Here is a 14,433-nt window from a genome sequence, read left to right as displayed (position 1 = left end):
TAGCTTGACAGTCTCCGCGGCCATGCCTTTTCGTTTCACAATTCAGCAAAAGCCGCGTTGCCTCTGCGCATTGTCACAAACTGTCTCGTCCATTCTTGCCGTCTGATTCTTTGACTCGCGCCTTGTCTAACCGTGTCTTCCATCATCTTTCCGCTTGCGCCTCCTCACCTCCCTACTTGACGCTTATCAGCTACATAGCTCGCGATCCATCCGATGACGTCGTCATCACTCTCGCCAACTAGTTGCTCTCTTGTTGGCTCGCAACGCAACTCAATGTCCCAGTGAACCCCCCTGGTTCCAACCTCCAACCCGCCCAAGATTTCAGGGGCTCAGCCTCTTCGTCCATGTCAACCTCGCCACTCGGAGGCGTTGCCAACTTTGCCCTGCCTCCACAGTATTCTGTCCCCCTTTCACCAAGTGTGCCGCGGCTGCAGATCCTGGTCCGGAGTGGTTAGCCGTGGCGCAAAGTCGCAGCCAAACAGCGATTGGGTAAGATTATAAAATTTCTGTAAACATTCGTCTTCGAAAGGAAAAAGGACCCTGGAAATCAACAAAGCGAGTTCGCGGAGGAGTTCCAGATGCCCATGTACCCTGCCTGTACGAATTAAACTTTCTCATTAATCGTAATCAACATCAAACTGAACCTTCAGGCTGCACAGCTTTCTGTCTTGAATAAAGCATGACACGGTGATGCTTCGCCCACATTTCAAAGGCGTTACGCCTCTTTATGCATTCACGCACATCTCACAGCCCTGCCAATCTGCCTTGGGGGCGGTAAAAAAGGCGGCAAGGTCCCATGACAATTCAGTTCTAGGATAAAAGCGGCGCCTCTTGGGAGCAGTTTCATATATCCATCCTAGCATACTTCATTTTATACTTTCTTCGCTGATCCTCGTGACAACATGGCTACTGGCCGGGTGGCGCATCTCATGCTGCGACAGCCAGCCCAGTCAACGCCACAAGGAATTTGCTACCCAATGCTTCTCGACGGGAGAATCTAGCTTGACATGTAGAGACCAATAGCAAAGCGATCTAAATTGCGGATCGTTGAAGAAACGAGGTAATATTAAGCTGAGCGCACCAGAGCTAGATTCCAGTGTGAGACCGACACTGTACGCAGACCGCCCCGTTTGGCTTCTAGCTGGACACATGCATAGTAAAAAAGTCTCCATAATGTTGATATTCTCCAACAAGAAATTTGCAAGCGTGGGGATGAGTGGAAGCCGGCAGCCGGGCTTGGCCGAACTCAATCTTGGCGTCGGAGACCTGGTCCATTTACTCCCGGTTATTTGATAGAATAGATGAACGTTTTCTTTTTGCAAAAGTAAACAGCAAGAGGGTCATTGTGGCTATTTGAATATTACTATCAAGTCACTGTGAGACTGGTATAGTTTGCTCTGCCATCATATTGGCCCTTGCTATAAATGCTTATATATACTTCTCAAATAACACATCATGTGCACCGAGTATTTACCAAGTCAATTTGCAGCCAGAGTGCTTCTGCTTGCGGTCCGACGTGTCAATGACCTTGACGCCCGACTTGAGGCTCACATCCGGCGCAGCCCCGCGCCTCTTGCCGCTCCCACTCACCGGCACCGGCTTGCTCGCCGGCATCCTGTGCGTGCACTGCTTATTATGCCCCGGGATCAGCACCGAGTTGCCCTCGCCTGCCTCGCGCGCCTCCGCCTCCACCAAGTGCAGCTGGTGCACAATACCCGCCCAGCCCGGTTCCACGCTCGGGTACCCGCCCGGCACGTTGGAGTCGTGGATCGCCACCACGGTGTTCTGCGCGACGTCCTCGATGGCGTTGCTGGCGCTGTACGGGTCCGGCACGTGCGAGTCCTGGTCGTACTCGGACCACCAGCGGTCCGAGTTGGAGAGCGACTTGTCCGGGTAGGCGCCGCTGAGGTCGAGCGAGTGGCTGGTCTCGTGCGCGATGACGGTCATCATGTGGTCGCCGGCGGCGAAGAAGGTGACGGTGCCGTCCCACTCGTACGCATGTCGGCCCTTGTCGGGAAGGTCGATGACGTGCCGCACCCACTGCCGCATCTGGATCGGCAGCTTGCCGAACTGCCGCGCCATGGTGTCGATGGAGGCGTTGGAGTTGCGGTGGTGGCAAAAGACCCAAGGGTCGCCGCACTGGGTGGCATCTGTGTGAGCCGGCGGACAAGATTTGAGGACTGGTGGCTGTTCGACTTACATCGTCGTACTTGACGTCAAAGGTCTGGATGTCGGCCGGGTTGAAGTGAGTGCCGGCGTCGACGCCACCGGTGACAATCTTCTTGCATCTGAGTCGGCCGTGTTAGTAGCATGCACCGCAGTATGACGGAGAATTGGGCATCTCACTCCTCGGGAATATAGCCATTGTTCCACTCATGGAGCGTGTAGCTGGTCTCGGGAAGATACTTCTCCAGACCGGCCTCGAGGTAGTCCAGGTTGGGATGCACCGGAGGCTTGTTGAGCTTGTCACCGGGGTTGGGATGGGCAGAGACCGCAACGGCGGAGAGCAGGGCGGCAGCAGTAAGACGCATATTGAAGGCTTTTCCTATCCGGGGACTCGATATGAGGCTTGATATGCTCATTTCGGATCGACCTTGATGGCCGGATCATGCCTCTTTATAAACTTAGACATCGGCCCTACTGCTTCTCGGTCTTTCAACTCGCTAGTTGCACTTGCACAGGCGGCATGTGTGCGCCTTGGTCCAACTCCTGAGCTTCGGACGCCACATTATGCTTACGGTCCATCCCAATTTCTGCGAGTTACCCCGGTCTCTTCCTCAATCCCCAGGCTCAATGCGACCTTGCTGCTTCAAAAAGGTCGAGCCGAACACTTGGTAAACGACGAACGGGTACCTTCCTGACTGGGATTCAGCCCGGAACTAAGTTAATAAGCGCAGGAATAAGCAGATGGCTTTCTCTTTTAAAACTGCCACTACGTCCAAAGCTCACTAACGCCCGGGTAGGTCATATTATGCATACCCGAGATCAAGGATCAATTACCCGTTTTTCCTAACAATAGAACACAGCCCGGTATGATTCTCGCTCAGATACAGAGTCGGTAATCGCCAAGTCGGTCGTGAGGCTTTGCAAGGCGCTCCCTCCCAACGATACTCTGTGGGGTTCCGCGCAGAGAGTCTCGACTAGAGCTTCTGCTCAAATTCATCCTTCCGATACTACGTTGTGTTGCATATGCAGGAGGGTCGGTCGACTAGCACACGGGACCAACTTGGGGCTTTTCTGTTCGAAATAGGCATTCGCCGCAAATGTCTTCAATGGAAAGCTGGCGGCCCTGGCCTCGACGATCATCTCTAGTCGGTCCTGCATGAGGCGTGGTTAAGATGTAACTTATTGGAGCTCTAGAGCGAGAAATTGGAGATTCAAGCTAGGAATCTTTCCTTGTTGTGAAGGGAAGCAAGTATCGAGTCGCAATGCACGATGGGACTCTGTCGCCAACGCCGAGAGGCCAAGCCAGTGGTAAGTGGTCTTGTTAACTGATTCATCACAGGAACCAAAACTGCAACTCCAACAACTCTTCCCGAACCCCCCACACTATTTTCTCTCGGGTTTATACTTTTCTGGAACGAATGACCTCAACAACCCATGCTGTCAGATTTTGGTCGCAGGCTGTTAAGTGGTGCTTGACTAGGGCCGTCGCCGCCTTTCGATCCTTCGGCATTCCACCTACGCAAGGCAGACAGAATTATTATTAGCCTTGCCCGCTCCGCCAAAGCCGTGAATGCCGCTTGCATCGGTACAAGGGCCCATCGCCCAATTGTGAAAGGCCCGAATCTGGCACGTCCCGCCCGGGATCGCATCTCGAAGCTAATTGTCGCGTCCTACCCTGAGCGCGACAGAGTCAGAATCTCTTAGGAACTCTGCCGCACTTCCTCGAAGAAAATCATCGTTGCCCGAAGCAGTGGCTACTTGTCTACAACTGTCACACTTGCAGCTGACAAACTGGCATGCATTGAATATAATAGAAAGGCGATGTAGTGGTCAGTTGCGCGGTGGTTGGAGACACTCCAACCAACAGAACGCGCGGGCATCCTAATGAACTGTCGGCTAACGCCCCAGTTTCATCTTAATTTGGCCATCGTGAGCCTTGTTGGTTGTAGTATGGGGTTCGCTCCCGTGCTTGCCTCCGAAATCAAAGGGATAATGTAGTGGCCGCGTCCAAGACTCGTCAAATCTGTCCGAATTCGACAAAATCTTTGTTCTCTCACCCTATCTTGGTAGAGATGGAAGGACAGCAAGCTCAACTTATCTCAAGCATAGCACCATTACATATGACTCGGCAAGGTGGAAGGTTTGGACATTTTTTTGCCAGGATAAACCCCGCATTCTTGTCTTGCCAGCAATCACGAGACGCGACAAGGCCGTCATAACTTCATCGTCATCAGCCCACGCCTAGAACCCGAGCCTTCCGGCGGAGGACGATGCGCAAATCAACCGCCATCGCCGGCGTGGTGTCTCCTTTTGAAGCTTGATCGATGACATTCACGCGCCAGAAGAAAAATTGGGTCTGTAAGAGTAGGCATTCATCCGTGTCTATCTGTACAAGGCGTGGCAGAGCCATCTCAGGTTCCCTCGCCATCCTAGCACCCCCAAAAGCAGGCCGCCTCATCTCCGCAGGCAGCTACATAAAAGATAAAAAAGCTCTGCGACTCTAGATACACCAGAGGAGTGCTATCAACCAGGATAAAAACTTTTTCTATCATCTATTAAAATGAAAAATGAAGCCAACAAACGCCATGCCGAAAAAATAGTGTATATGCTGTGAGGAGGAAAAAGACTCCCGCCTTTGCGCCAAGCTATGAATCGAATAATCAAAAGTTGGGAGTCGTGGGACGAAAAGAGAGGATTGGGTGTGTTTGGCGAGAAATCTCCATTCGGATATGCAGTCGGGGGTTCGGAGGATTCTCGATGTTCTCGAATTGAATCAGATCGGTGACAAGGGATGAATGCCAGCAGCGGCAAATCCCCATGGTCACCGACCCCAGTCATCGTGGAGCTGCCGTTTATAGGGCCAGCTTTTCGCGCAGGGCCTTCTCGCGCTCCTCGGCGAACACGATGCGGCTCATCTCCAGCACGCGCTCGAAGCCCTCACGGCCCTTGGCCGCGTTCTCGCGGAACCTGTTAACCAGCGTGTCCTCGATGGAGTTCTTGATGCGCTGCCAGCCGCCGCAGAGCGCCGTGATGTTCGCCGTCTGGGTGAACTGCGTCTGGCCGTCGCCGAGCGGGCGGTAGACGACCTCCTCCTGGACGCTGACCAGGTTGCTCCACGTCAGGTTCTGGCTGACCATGGTGACCGTCTTGGTCGCCGGGTCCACGTAGCTGGCCTCGTAGACGAAGCTCTCGTCCAGCTTGCCGCCGCCGAGGATCGACTTGAGCCACTCCGGCGCCGACTGCCGGCACGCGATGAGCCGCTCGGTGCGCAGGATGCCGGTGGCCGGGTCCACGCGGCGCGAGAGCGTGTCGACGGCGATGACGTGCTCAGACTTGTTGTTCCAGGGACCGTACTTTTGCCAGTTGGCGGTCGACACCTCGTCCCAGGAGTAGTTGAAGGTGACCGCGTTGGAAAAAACCTTCATCTTGGCTGTGTTTATGCGCTATAGGTGTGGCGACGTGTCGGGGGAAAGGAGGCGACCGAGGTCGGGTCGTGTCGCGGAGGCGTCCAGAAAAAGGGGATTGGCGAAGAAAAGATTGAATGCCTCAGGAATAGATAGCACTGGGCTTCTTCTTTCTTGTAGTCGGCGCGTTTCTTTCTTCTATATCGCGCGCGTTTGGTGGTACGCAGAAATCGAGTGCTTCCAAGTGGTCGTAAAGAAGCCGAGTCTTCTTTGAAATCGTCAATCTGCTTTTCTATTTTCCTCGCTAATGACAAAGAAAATGATTAAATGATTAAAAGCAAAAAGTCTATAATTCGTCCGGGAAGTCGATGTGGTGAAGGCAATGACGAGTAAAAAGGTACGTCTGTGTGTGGTCGGGGCAGTGGTAGTTTTAAAGAGGAGTCAGGCAAAGAAAAAAGGCGACGACTTCGGATGCGGGTTTTTCAGGGGAGCGGCGTTTTTTTTTTTTCGGTGGCGCAAAGCTTTCTCCAGCATGTGCTCAGAATTTTAGTGGCTCACTGCCCTGTAATGTGGCTGCACGCGGCCGGCGACGCCTGGAGGGAAAAATTTGAGAAGCCGCATAGTCCACTTAAAACATGTATCAAGAGCTCACCATTGGCTGTATGTCCTCCCTGGACGGCCTGATGCGGCTTAGCGCCTTGTCTAGCTCGAGAATGAGCCGGAGCCATCCAAGTTCTCCTCCTGCATGCGAGACAAGAGGAGCTTCAACCCAGAGTGCATTCGGTGCCCCGGAATGGCCCCAAATAGGCTCGGAGATCTTCTTTTTTGTGGTGGCAATTTGCGGCTTGCCCACGGGGAAGTTATCGACGCTAGAAAACAGAACAGTTTTGTACCCTTTTCTTTGTCCTCAGAATGTAGCGATTGCCACCCCGGACCTGCGGGACGGCACACAGATGAGTGAGCCGCCGCTTATGGCACCTCTGACACTATATTACTCCCCGTCCCCTACATCGGAGCTAATACAGTGGGTAGACTCTGGCATACCTTAGGTACTGCATTTGCTCTTATCGCCGGTGATATGTAACTACAATGCCGTGCTGTGCTACCGTATACTCGCTTATGCTCCGTCGATGACATTAACATGCCCAATTCACATAGCATGGCCAGCGATGGGCCTATCGGAAACACAGGACGAGGGAAACGCGGCGCGGGTAAATGGGCGAAGCCGAGCCAGGCCCGAGACCAGCCGCTGATACGCCGGGATAGGCCCCGACGTGGCTGCAAGCTATCGGCTTAACTCATGGCCTACAGCATATACGGGTCCGTCCTGCAATGCAACCCCAGGTCATGCTGCAGCGAGACAATGTAGATAAAGAAACATCATTGGTTAGTGAAAGCCATAGCGGACAGGCTGCTTCTTGAGGCCCTGGCCACTGCAAATGACGTATCTCTTGACCACAGCTCTTGGCGCTTGCATGGCCAAGCCGCGCTGCGTCTATATTTTCATAAGCCGAACGATTAATAAGGAAGGCCTTGAGCAGGCAGGCAGCATCATGCAGCACATACCACACATGTCTGGCGGTTCGCAGCCCAGTTACAAGTATAGGGCAAAGAGGTGGCGCACACTACACAGTTCCGTATCCGGCAATGCTTTATTTTTATTCATTTTCATATCATCAAGTTTAACCCTCAAGCAAAAGCTCCGGCTACATGCTTTCAGTCCATAGCTGCTTTTACAATGTGAAGCTAGTAGTCCTCGCCGCGGCTGATGACCTCCTTGACCGTCGGTCTGATCAGAATGGTCTGCGATATAGTTAGCAAAGCTGCTCGCCATGAATAAAAAAATGGCACAATTCTTCTCTACTCACATGCTCAAACTGGGCCGTGTATGAGCCCTTCTTATCAACCAACGGCGGGTACGCCTCGACAACACCGGCTCCCACCAGGTGGTTCAGCTATTCGTTCTCGTCAGCCTTCTGATACCTCCCTCCTGCCCATGCCATCCCCAGATTCAGAGACGGCAGGCACAAAAAAGACTTACCCCCAAAAGATACTTGTCGTGGCCCATGCGGTCCAGATAGCGTCTGCAAAACGGCAACGTGCCGAAGCTCTTGTTAATCGCGTTCAGCAGCGTCTTGGCCGAGCTCAGACGGAGGTCGACATGGCCGACGTCGTTCTTGGCGTAGTGCGAGACCTCGCCGTCGTCGCGCACGTATCCGTTGCCAGTGCTGCCAAACGTCTCGATGGCGAAGACGTCGCCCTCCTCCATCTTGGTCTGGTCGTTGCTCTTGACGATCGGCACCGACTTGGTCCCGTGGATGCTGTACGGCAAGATGTTGTGGCCCGTCAGGTTGCGGATGCTCTTGACCGGGTACGTCGTGCCGCCAATCTCCACCTCGTAGCTCTCCATCGTCTCCTGGATGACCGTGCCGATCTCGCCGACGCGCGCGTCGATGCCGGCCTCGCGGATGCCCGCGTTGGTCGCCGCGCGCACCGCCGCCAGCAGGTTGTCGTACTGCGGCTCAAACGACATGGTGAAGGCCGAGTCGACGATGCGCCCGTTGACGTGCACGCCAAAGTCCACCTTCATCACGTCGGCCGACTGCAGCAGCATCTTGTTGCCCGCGTTGGGCGTGTAGTGCGCCGCGCAGTGGTTCAGGCTCAGCCCGCACGGGAAGCCCATGCCCGCCACCATCGGGTCACCCTCGGTCAGGCCGTCGTGGCCCGTCAGCGCGCGCACGCTGTTCTCGATGCCCTCGGCGATTTCGGTCAGAGTCTGACCTGGCTTGATTGACTTTTGCGCGTACTGGCGCACCTGTCGGTGGATCTCGGCCGCCTCGCGGTAGTCGCTCAGGAAGTCACTGTTGAGGTTGTCCAGGTGTCGCTTCTCCTCGTCCGTCGTGCGGTAACGATTGTCGTCCTTGTACTCGACCTCCTCGCCTTTGGGGTACGTCTTGTTGGGGAACAGCAGGCTCAGCTTAACCGTCGGCGGCTCCGTCTGGCTCGTCGGGTTCTTCTTCTTCTTTCTGGGCTTTCTCTTCTTCTTCTTTTTGGCGGCGCCGGTTCCCGCGTCAGCGCCGTTGGCAGGCTCTTCTTCGGAGTCGTCGCCGTCCTCTTCGTCGTGGGCGGCGGGCTTGCCATCGGTCTTGTCATCAGCGACTGTCCGGATTGCAGGTTAGCTCTGATTTTTGCTCATTGTCCAAGTCCACGACATTTCAATCGTACATTTGAGCCCTTTGAGGGCCTCCTCTGCTTGCGCGGCCATCTTTCCCGTGTCGTGTGATTATGTCGGGGTTCTGGCGTGAAGAAGAAAAAAATGGTTCCCGTATCGAACCGCCGCCAAAACTTTACCCCGCCTGGCGCCGATGGTACCGATATGACGTGTGGGGTATGCACCGCTATGGATGATAAAAGTACGTGAATAGTTTGTGCGATTCAGCCAATCTCAGTACATATCAAAAAGATTTATGATGCCAATTGCTTGATTTCTGGGAGTTTTGCTGCGGCAATCGTCAGTGCTAACACGGTGCGTGGGGCTCGAGTCCGCGGGGTAGCTAGCTTCGGCCGGACGCCTCATTTCCAGCTACAAACTTGTCACAGCATCTTACGCGTTCAAGATGGAGGAACAGGTACAAAGACTAGCTGAGACGGTGTGGCGAAAACACCAAGAAATGCCTCCGGATGGGCGTCTCTGTATGTACGAAGCCTAATGTCTTCCTATCACCTCTAACCTTGGACTCCAGTAATTGGCATCGCTGGCATCCCCGGCTCCGGTATGTGACGCATCATGGGTCATGGCTGTCCGACTTACACTGAGCAGGCAAAACCACATTTTCAAAGATGATCACCTCCCGTCTCAATGCCATAGCAGCAAAGCAGGCTCCCGGCTCTCCCGCACCCGTCGCCTTCCTCCCCATGGACGGCTTCCACTACCCAAGGAGCTACCTCTCGGCACAATCAGACGCCGCCTTGTACAACGCCCGCCGCGGAGCCTCGTTCACCTTTGACGCCTCCAAGTTTCTGGCCGTGATTTCGAAGCTGCGAAATGCCCCGATGGGCGAGGAAATCAAGGTGCCCTCGTTTGACCACGCGGTCAAGGACCCCAAGGAGGACGACATTGTCATTGCGCCCACGCAGCGCATCATCGTCGTCGAGGGTAATTATGTGGCACTTAATGCAGATGTGTGGCGCGAAGCCGCGGCGCTCTTTGATGAGCTTTGGTTTGTCGAGGTTGACTTCAACCAGGCGAGGGAGAGACTGGCGCTCCGACATGTCAAGGCGGGCATTGTGACAAGTCTTGAAGATGGATACAAGCGCGCAGACGAGAACGATCTCATAAACGGCAAGGAGATTATCGACAACAAAATGCCAATTCACGAAATCATCTACAGCACCGAAGATGACAGCTGGGCTCCAGTGGCCTGAAGTACTGTTGTGGAAAGCAGCCATGTATAATAAAGGGGAATCATTGGCTATGAGCATTAGAGAAAGAAATTTGAAAAGCAAGAAACCACAATGTTTTGCACTGCGCTTTTCGAATGATGTGCCGCTCTACTGTATCAATCATGCTTTGCCCGCCTCTGCGTTTTGTGCCGCTGCTAGCTCGTTCAGCTTGCTTGCCATAGACAGGCCCGTACCCTTTCTGGCCCGGATCGTCTTTTCCCACAGCGCAGTATCCTTGATCGGCTTACCGTGACCGTCGAGGCCCAGAAGCTCCATGATTTCAGGAATCTCAGCATGGTCGCGGGTGCTGCGCATGCGGTGGCACCAGGTAATTTTCTTGACCTCGAGCTGGCCGCCCGCGCCGCTCTGCATGGGCCGCGGGTCACAGGCCTCCATGATGGCGGCCCCGCCCTGGGCGTCCGTGGGCGTCGTGATGGGGGTGACCAGGTCGAGGGGCTCGAACAGAAACTCGCCGCCGACCTGGCGCTGGTCTCCAGACTGGAGGGTCAGGCCCTTGGGTAACTGCTTTAGGGCCTGGCCCATGCCGGTAAAGACGCCCTTGAGGAAGCCCATCTTCATATAGGCGGGCTTCTCTCCAAGCGCGAGCGTCTTGACCATGCCGAGGGCGTCGAAGAGGACGCTCTTGGGGTCGGTGTACAGCGGGAACGGACACCTGGTCGCCTCGACGTACATGTCGATGAGTTGTGGGTTGCCGCAGCCGATGATGACGACGGAGGTGCTGACAGGGAGCCCCAGAAGAGCGTCGTTGGATATCGACTCGGCGAGGGTGCGAATGTATTCTTGGCAGTTCTGTAAAGTTAACGCGGGAGTACATAGGTGTAGGGGCTCGATGAAATCTGACTTACACCGCAGAAAAAGTGGCGGACGAACACCACCAAGACTCGTCGGGGACCGTTAGGGCTGTTGTAGAGGCTCTGGAAGGTATGCGTCTTGCCGTACTTGTCTAGCAAGACATAGTCGGCGACCTTGGCAAGCGTGGCATCGGATGGTATCTCATCGTTTGTAGCGAGCTGCCCGTCAAAGTCGCTGGGCTTGCTGTCGATGTCGATGCTCGTTGGGGGCGTCACCTTTGGAAGGGTCTTGCCAGCTTGCGGTGGCGGGGCTGTAGCCGTGTCTTGCGAGAGAGTGGCGGCAGGAGGAACGGTGGCCGAGTCGGCCTTGGCATCGGTCATTTTTGCACCGGATTATGCGATATTATACTGTTGAAGGTCGTGGGAAGCGTTGCGGAGAAGCCTGACAAGGAAGCCAGGGGCAAACAAGCAGAACATGAGTCCATCGAGATTGAGCTCGGCGAATGAAGCTCCCGAGCGCCACGGCCAAAGAGGACAAGTGCACGAGCGCTAATAACTGTTTGCTGTCTGGCGGCCAACCAAGGGATGTGCCGATGTCGACCCCAAACAGTGGGCTGGAGCAACTAAAGGTTGGCATTCGAGGAGCCCAAGATCCTGACAACTCAATTGGCTGCGGCCCACGTTTCACCTTGATGTGCCGAGTCACTGCCACGTTCCAAGCAGCGTAGCCTCCAAAGGGCGACTTCAGCCCAAGAAATAGGGTGTGGCTAAACATCAGCCACAGACGATGGAACCCGTGGCTTTGTCCGATCGCTGTGCTTGGACGCGGTTGGAACAATTGGGCCGGCTGGAACAACCCGTTGGAGTTTGTCGGGCTGTTCTTTTAAAAATACTTAGTACGCCGCCTCTAACCGGTCCGCTTTCATGCTGGCAAACTGATAAGAAGATCCAAAGGGGCTCATGGCTCATGGGTGGCCGCAAGTGAGGGGCAGTTGCCTCAGGGGACAGCTCGTGAGAGTCGCACTCTGTGGCTGATGCAGCTAACAAGAAATTTGTTGCGATTCTACCATATTTCGACAATTGGTCTCCCAATATGTTAGCAACCACAAGAAGCATCCTCAGCTGACATCTAATATTACTGCTTGTACAAAAGTGCTTGGACAACAAGATCAGATTCACATGTGACGAGTCAGCATAACGAGTCCGCATTCAGCATGGAGGGAGGGGTCATTTCCCCCACCAACACCACCATGTCTCACAAAACAGTCAAAACTCTAATAAATTATAAACTCCGGGCATTGACTCGCTAAACTCCTTGTCGGCAGAACATTCCGCCTTTTCCAGGCAGCCAGGCCGGTCGTCATGGGCCGCGCCCCCCGTCCTCCGCAGGGATCGTCCAAACCTCCGCCCCGGTTGCACCGGTTGGGCCGAGGCTGCTCCGCCCTCCGATTCGGCGCTAAAATAAAGTGCCGGTACGCGCATGCAAGCATTGGCGCATTCTCAACGAAAAAGAATTAAACGGCGGTATACAATTTGATTACTCCCGTACAAGTCTTGTGAAGGAGGAAAGAAAGACTAACAGAGAAGATTCTCACCTGCTCGTTCGCATGTGTCACGCAGACGCCACCGACACCAAATACACCCAAATACACCCAAATACACCTGCTACCACACACCACCTAGCCGCATAGGTTGTACCTGACATGGCCGACCCCTCACGCAACAATCGCCTCCCATCCCACCAGCGGCAGCAGCAGCCGTTGCACCTACACGTCCAGCACGTCTCACGCCCAAATGAAGATGTCGACATCGAGCGACTTCTCTCGTCAACATTCTATCCAGGCGCAGCCTCCAACTATAACCACAGTGGTCCTGTAGGTAGACACCGACCCGACGGCGACGGGGCTGCCTACAAACCATCGCTAACCATACCTGCGCCAACAGTCGCCATCCAATAGTGCAGGCACAGGCACCGTCTTCCTCGAAGACGACGACGCCGACTCCTTTGAGCAGAACGACGACGACGCCGAGTCTCCCGATAGCAATAACAAGACCACAAGGAATAAAGGCAAAGCGACCCCCGGGCAAGGGAAAGCCGCGGGCGCGAAACGCAAACCTGGTGATAATGAAGGCCCTGGCGAGGTAAAGCGAAAGCCCCCCTCCCTCCCTTCTCCTACCGCGCACATAAATTTAACTCGTCTCCTTGTCCCAGCGTCGTCGGAAGCAAATCCGCGAAGCGCAGCGCGCGTACCGCCAACGCAAGATATCACAGACGGCCTACCTCGAGGAGCGCGTAAAGCAGCTCGAGAGCGCTATCGAGAACATGAGCACCGTCGTGCTCTCCTTTAGCGAGGAGCTCATTGGCTCCAACATTCTATCCTGCCAGAGCGAGCTAACGAGCCGTCTACGCGATGCCCTGTCCACGTGCCTCACACTTGTCCGGGAGACTGGTGGCAATGCGGAGCCGGAGAGCGCCGGGGCGTCTAGCATGGCCCTTGTGCCTACCGCGCCACCCTCCATCCCACATTCTGTGCCCAACAAGCCTACCGGCATCAAGAACATATTCGGCAACAAGCCGTACCCGGACATGAACACCAGCATGACCGTCGCCGCCTTCATGGACATGCTAGCTACGTCGGCCGTCTACTACGGCTACCTGGCACTTGCCGACCCGACGCTCTCGACCACCCGCCTACACCGCCACTTTGGCCTTCCGCTGCAGCTCATGAGCCGCGACAAGCTGCTGTCCTTCTTTTCCGCACTCTTCCAGTCAAGGCTCTGCCGGAGCAACGAAAGTAATGCCATCCAGTCCAAGCCCGGCATGCCCTTCTTCAGCATCGGCGGCGCCGGCACCCACTACTCCCCCGCCCTCCTCACTTCAGCTGCCGGTGTAGGTGTTAGTGGCGGCAGCGGTGTTGATGGTGGTGGTGGTGGCAGCAGCGGTGCATCTGTGCCACTCTCGCTGCCTTGGGCCAACACAGCGAATCAGTGCTCGACGTGGACGGTCCGCAACAACGCCTGGACCGTCCCCATGGATCCTTCCAACGTGCCAGCCAACCTACAGGAGCGCTTCGAGGGTGACTGGTTTGACATGCAGGACCTAGAGCTCTACCTCCTTGAGAGGGGCGTCAGCCTGCGGATGAAACCCAACAAGGAGTCACACGGCGATGTAAACGTTCCGTTATTTCTACGAGGTAAGAAAACTTTAACAGAAATCACTACTCACGTTCGCCATTCTTACAAGCTTCATTTGCTAGGTTTAATGTTGAATTCGACTTGCCTGGGTCAGTCTCCTGGGTTCCGGCGTCAAGACGTCGAGGTGGCACTGAACGCCGCCCAGGTCGGGCCACAGGCGTAGTCCCAGCGTCAATACGCGGGAGAGAATTGTAATGTTAGTGCTACCTACCTACTTATAATGATACAGTGTTATGCGTAATGAATTATACCTACCTACCTCGTTCTCCATGTTCTCACAGTTTGCTGCTGTCTATCCGCAAACTGCCGCCTCAACTTACCCCAATTGTATAAATCAACTGGAATCAACTTAATCTTTTTCATTGAAACTTTGCAATCTAGTTTTATTGGGGACAATGACAGGTTGTAGATGT

The 14,433-nt window shown here is 54.8% G+C and overlaps 6 protein-coding genes across 6 annotated transcripts; 2 read left to right on the top strand and 4 right to left on the bottom strand.

Moving 5' to 3' along the window:
* Window positions 1-1,470: 1,470 nt before the first annotated feature.
* Window positions 1,471-2,531, bottom strand: ISF_05090 (hypothetical protein; the record flags this gene model as incomplete). The annotated part of the gene is made up of 3 exons (XM_018848695.1): window positions 1,471-2,139; window positions 2,201-2,288; window positions 2,347-2,531. 3 exons carry the CDS (start codon window positions 2,529-2,531, stop codon window positions 1,471-1,473), a joined length of 942 nt encoding a protein of 313 aa, XP_018704421.1.
* Window positions 2,532-5,018: 2,487 nt separating this feature from the next.
* Window positions 5,019-5,591, bottom strand: ISF_05089 (protein MSF1; the record flags this gene model as incomplete). The annotated part of the gene is made up of 1 exon (XM_018848694.1): window positions 5,019-5,591. One exon carries the CDS (start codon window positions 5,589-5,591, stop codon window positions 5,019-5,021), a length of 573 nt encoding a protein of 190 aa, XP_018704420.1.
* A 1,725-nt stretch (window positions 5,592-7,316) lies between these two features.
* On the bottom strand, window positions 7,317-8,835 carry ISF_05088 (Peptidase M24A, methionine aminopeptidase, subfamily 2; the record flags this gene model as incomplete). The annotated part of the gene is made up of 4 exons (XM_018848693.1): window positions 7,317-7,373; window positions 7,439-7,525; window positions 7,612-8,729; window positions 8,796-8,835. The coding sequence occupies 4 exons, from the start codon at window positions 8,833-8,835 to the stop codon at window positions 7,317-7,319; spliced, it is 1,302 nt and encodes a 433-aa protein (XP_018704419.1).
* A 406-nt stretch (window positions 8,836-9,241) lies between these two features.
* Window positions 9,242-9,995, top strand: ISF_05087 (kinase-related protein; the record flags this gene model as incomplete). The annotated part of the gene is made up of 3 exons (XM_018848692.1): window positions 9,242-9,263; window positions 9,314-9,343; window positions 9,391-9,995. 3 exons carry the CDS (start codon window positions 9,242-9,244, stop codon window positions 9,993-9,995), a joined length of 657 nt encoding a protein of 218 aa, XP_018704418.1.
* Window positions 9,996-10,133: 138 nt separating this feature from the next.
* On the bottom strand, window positions 10,134-11,206 carry ISF_05086 (fmHP; the record flags this gene model as incomplete). The annotated part of the gene is made up of 2 exons (XM_018848691.1): window positions 10,134-10,823; window positions 10,880-11,206. The coding sequence occupies 2 exons, from the start codon at window positions 11,204-11,206 to the stop codon at window positions 10,134-10,136; spliced, it is 1,017 nt and encodes a 338-aa protein (XP_018704417.1).
* A 1,322-nt stretch (window positions 11,207-12,528) lies between these two features.
* ISF_05085 (vesicular-fusion protein SEC18) lies at window positions 12,529-14,183 on the top strand (the record flags this gene model as incomplete). The annotated part of the gene is made up of 4 exons (XM_018848690.1): window positions 12,529-12,699; window positions 12,770-12,967; window positions 13,038-14,019; window positions 14,083-14,183. The coding sequence occupies 4 exons, from the start codon at window positions 12,529-12,531 to the stop codon at window positions 14,181-14,183; spliced, it is 1,452 nt and encodes a 483-aa protein (XP_018704416.1).
* Between the last annotated feature and the right edge of the window lie 250 nt (window positions 14,184-14,433).

This window comes from Cordyceps fumosorosea, assembly GCF_001636725.1.
Source record: "Cordyceps fumosorosea ARSEF 2679 chromosome Unknown scaffold_11, whole genome shotgun sequence".
NCBI classification, from domain to species: domain Eukaryota; kingdom Fungi; phylum Ascomycota; class Sordariomycetes; order Hypocreales; family Cordycipitaceae; genus Cordyceps; species Cordyceps fumosorosea.
The sequence above is the reverse complement of the archived record's forward strand: the minus strand, read 5'-3'. Positions and strand labels throughout refer to the sequence as shown.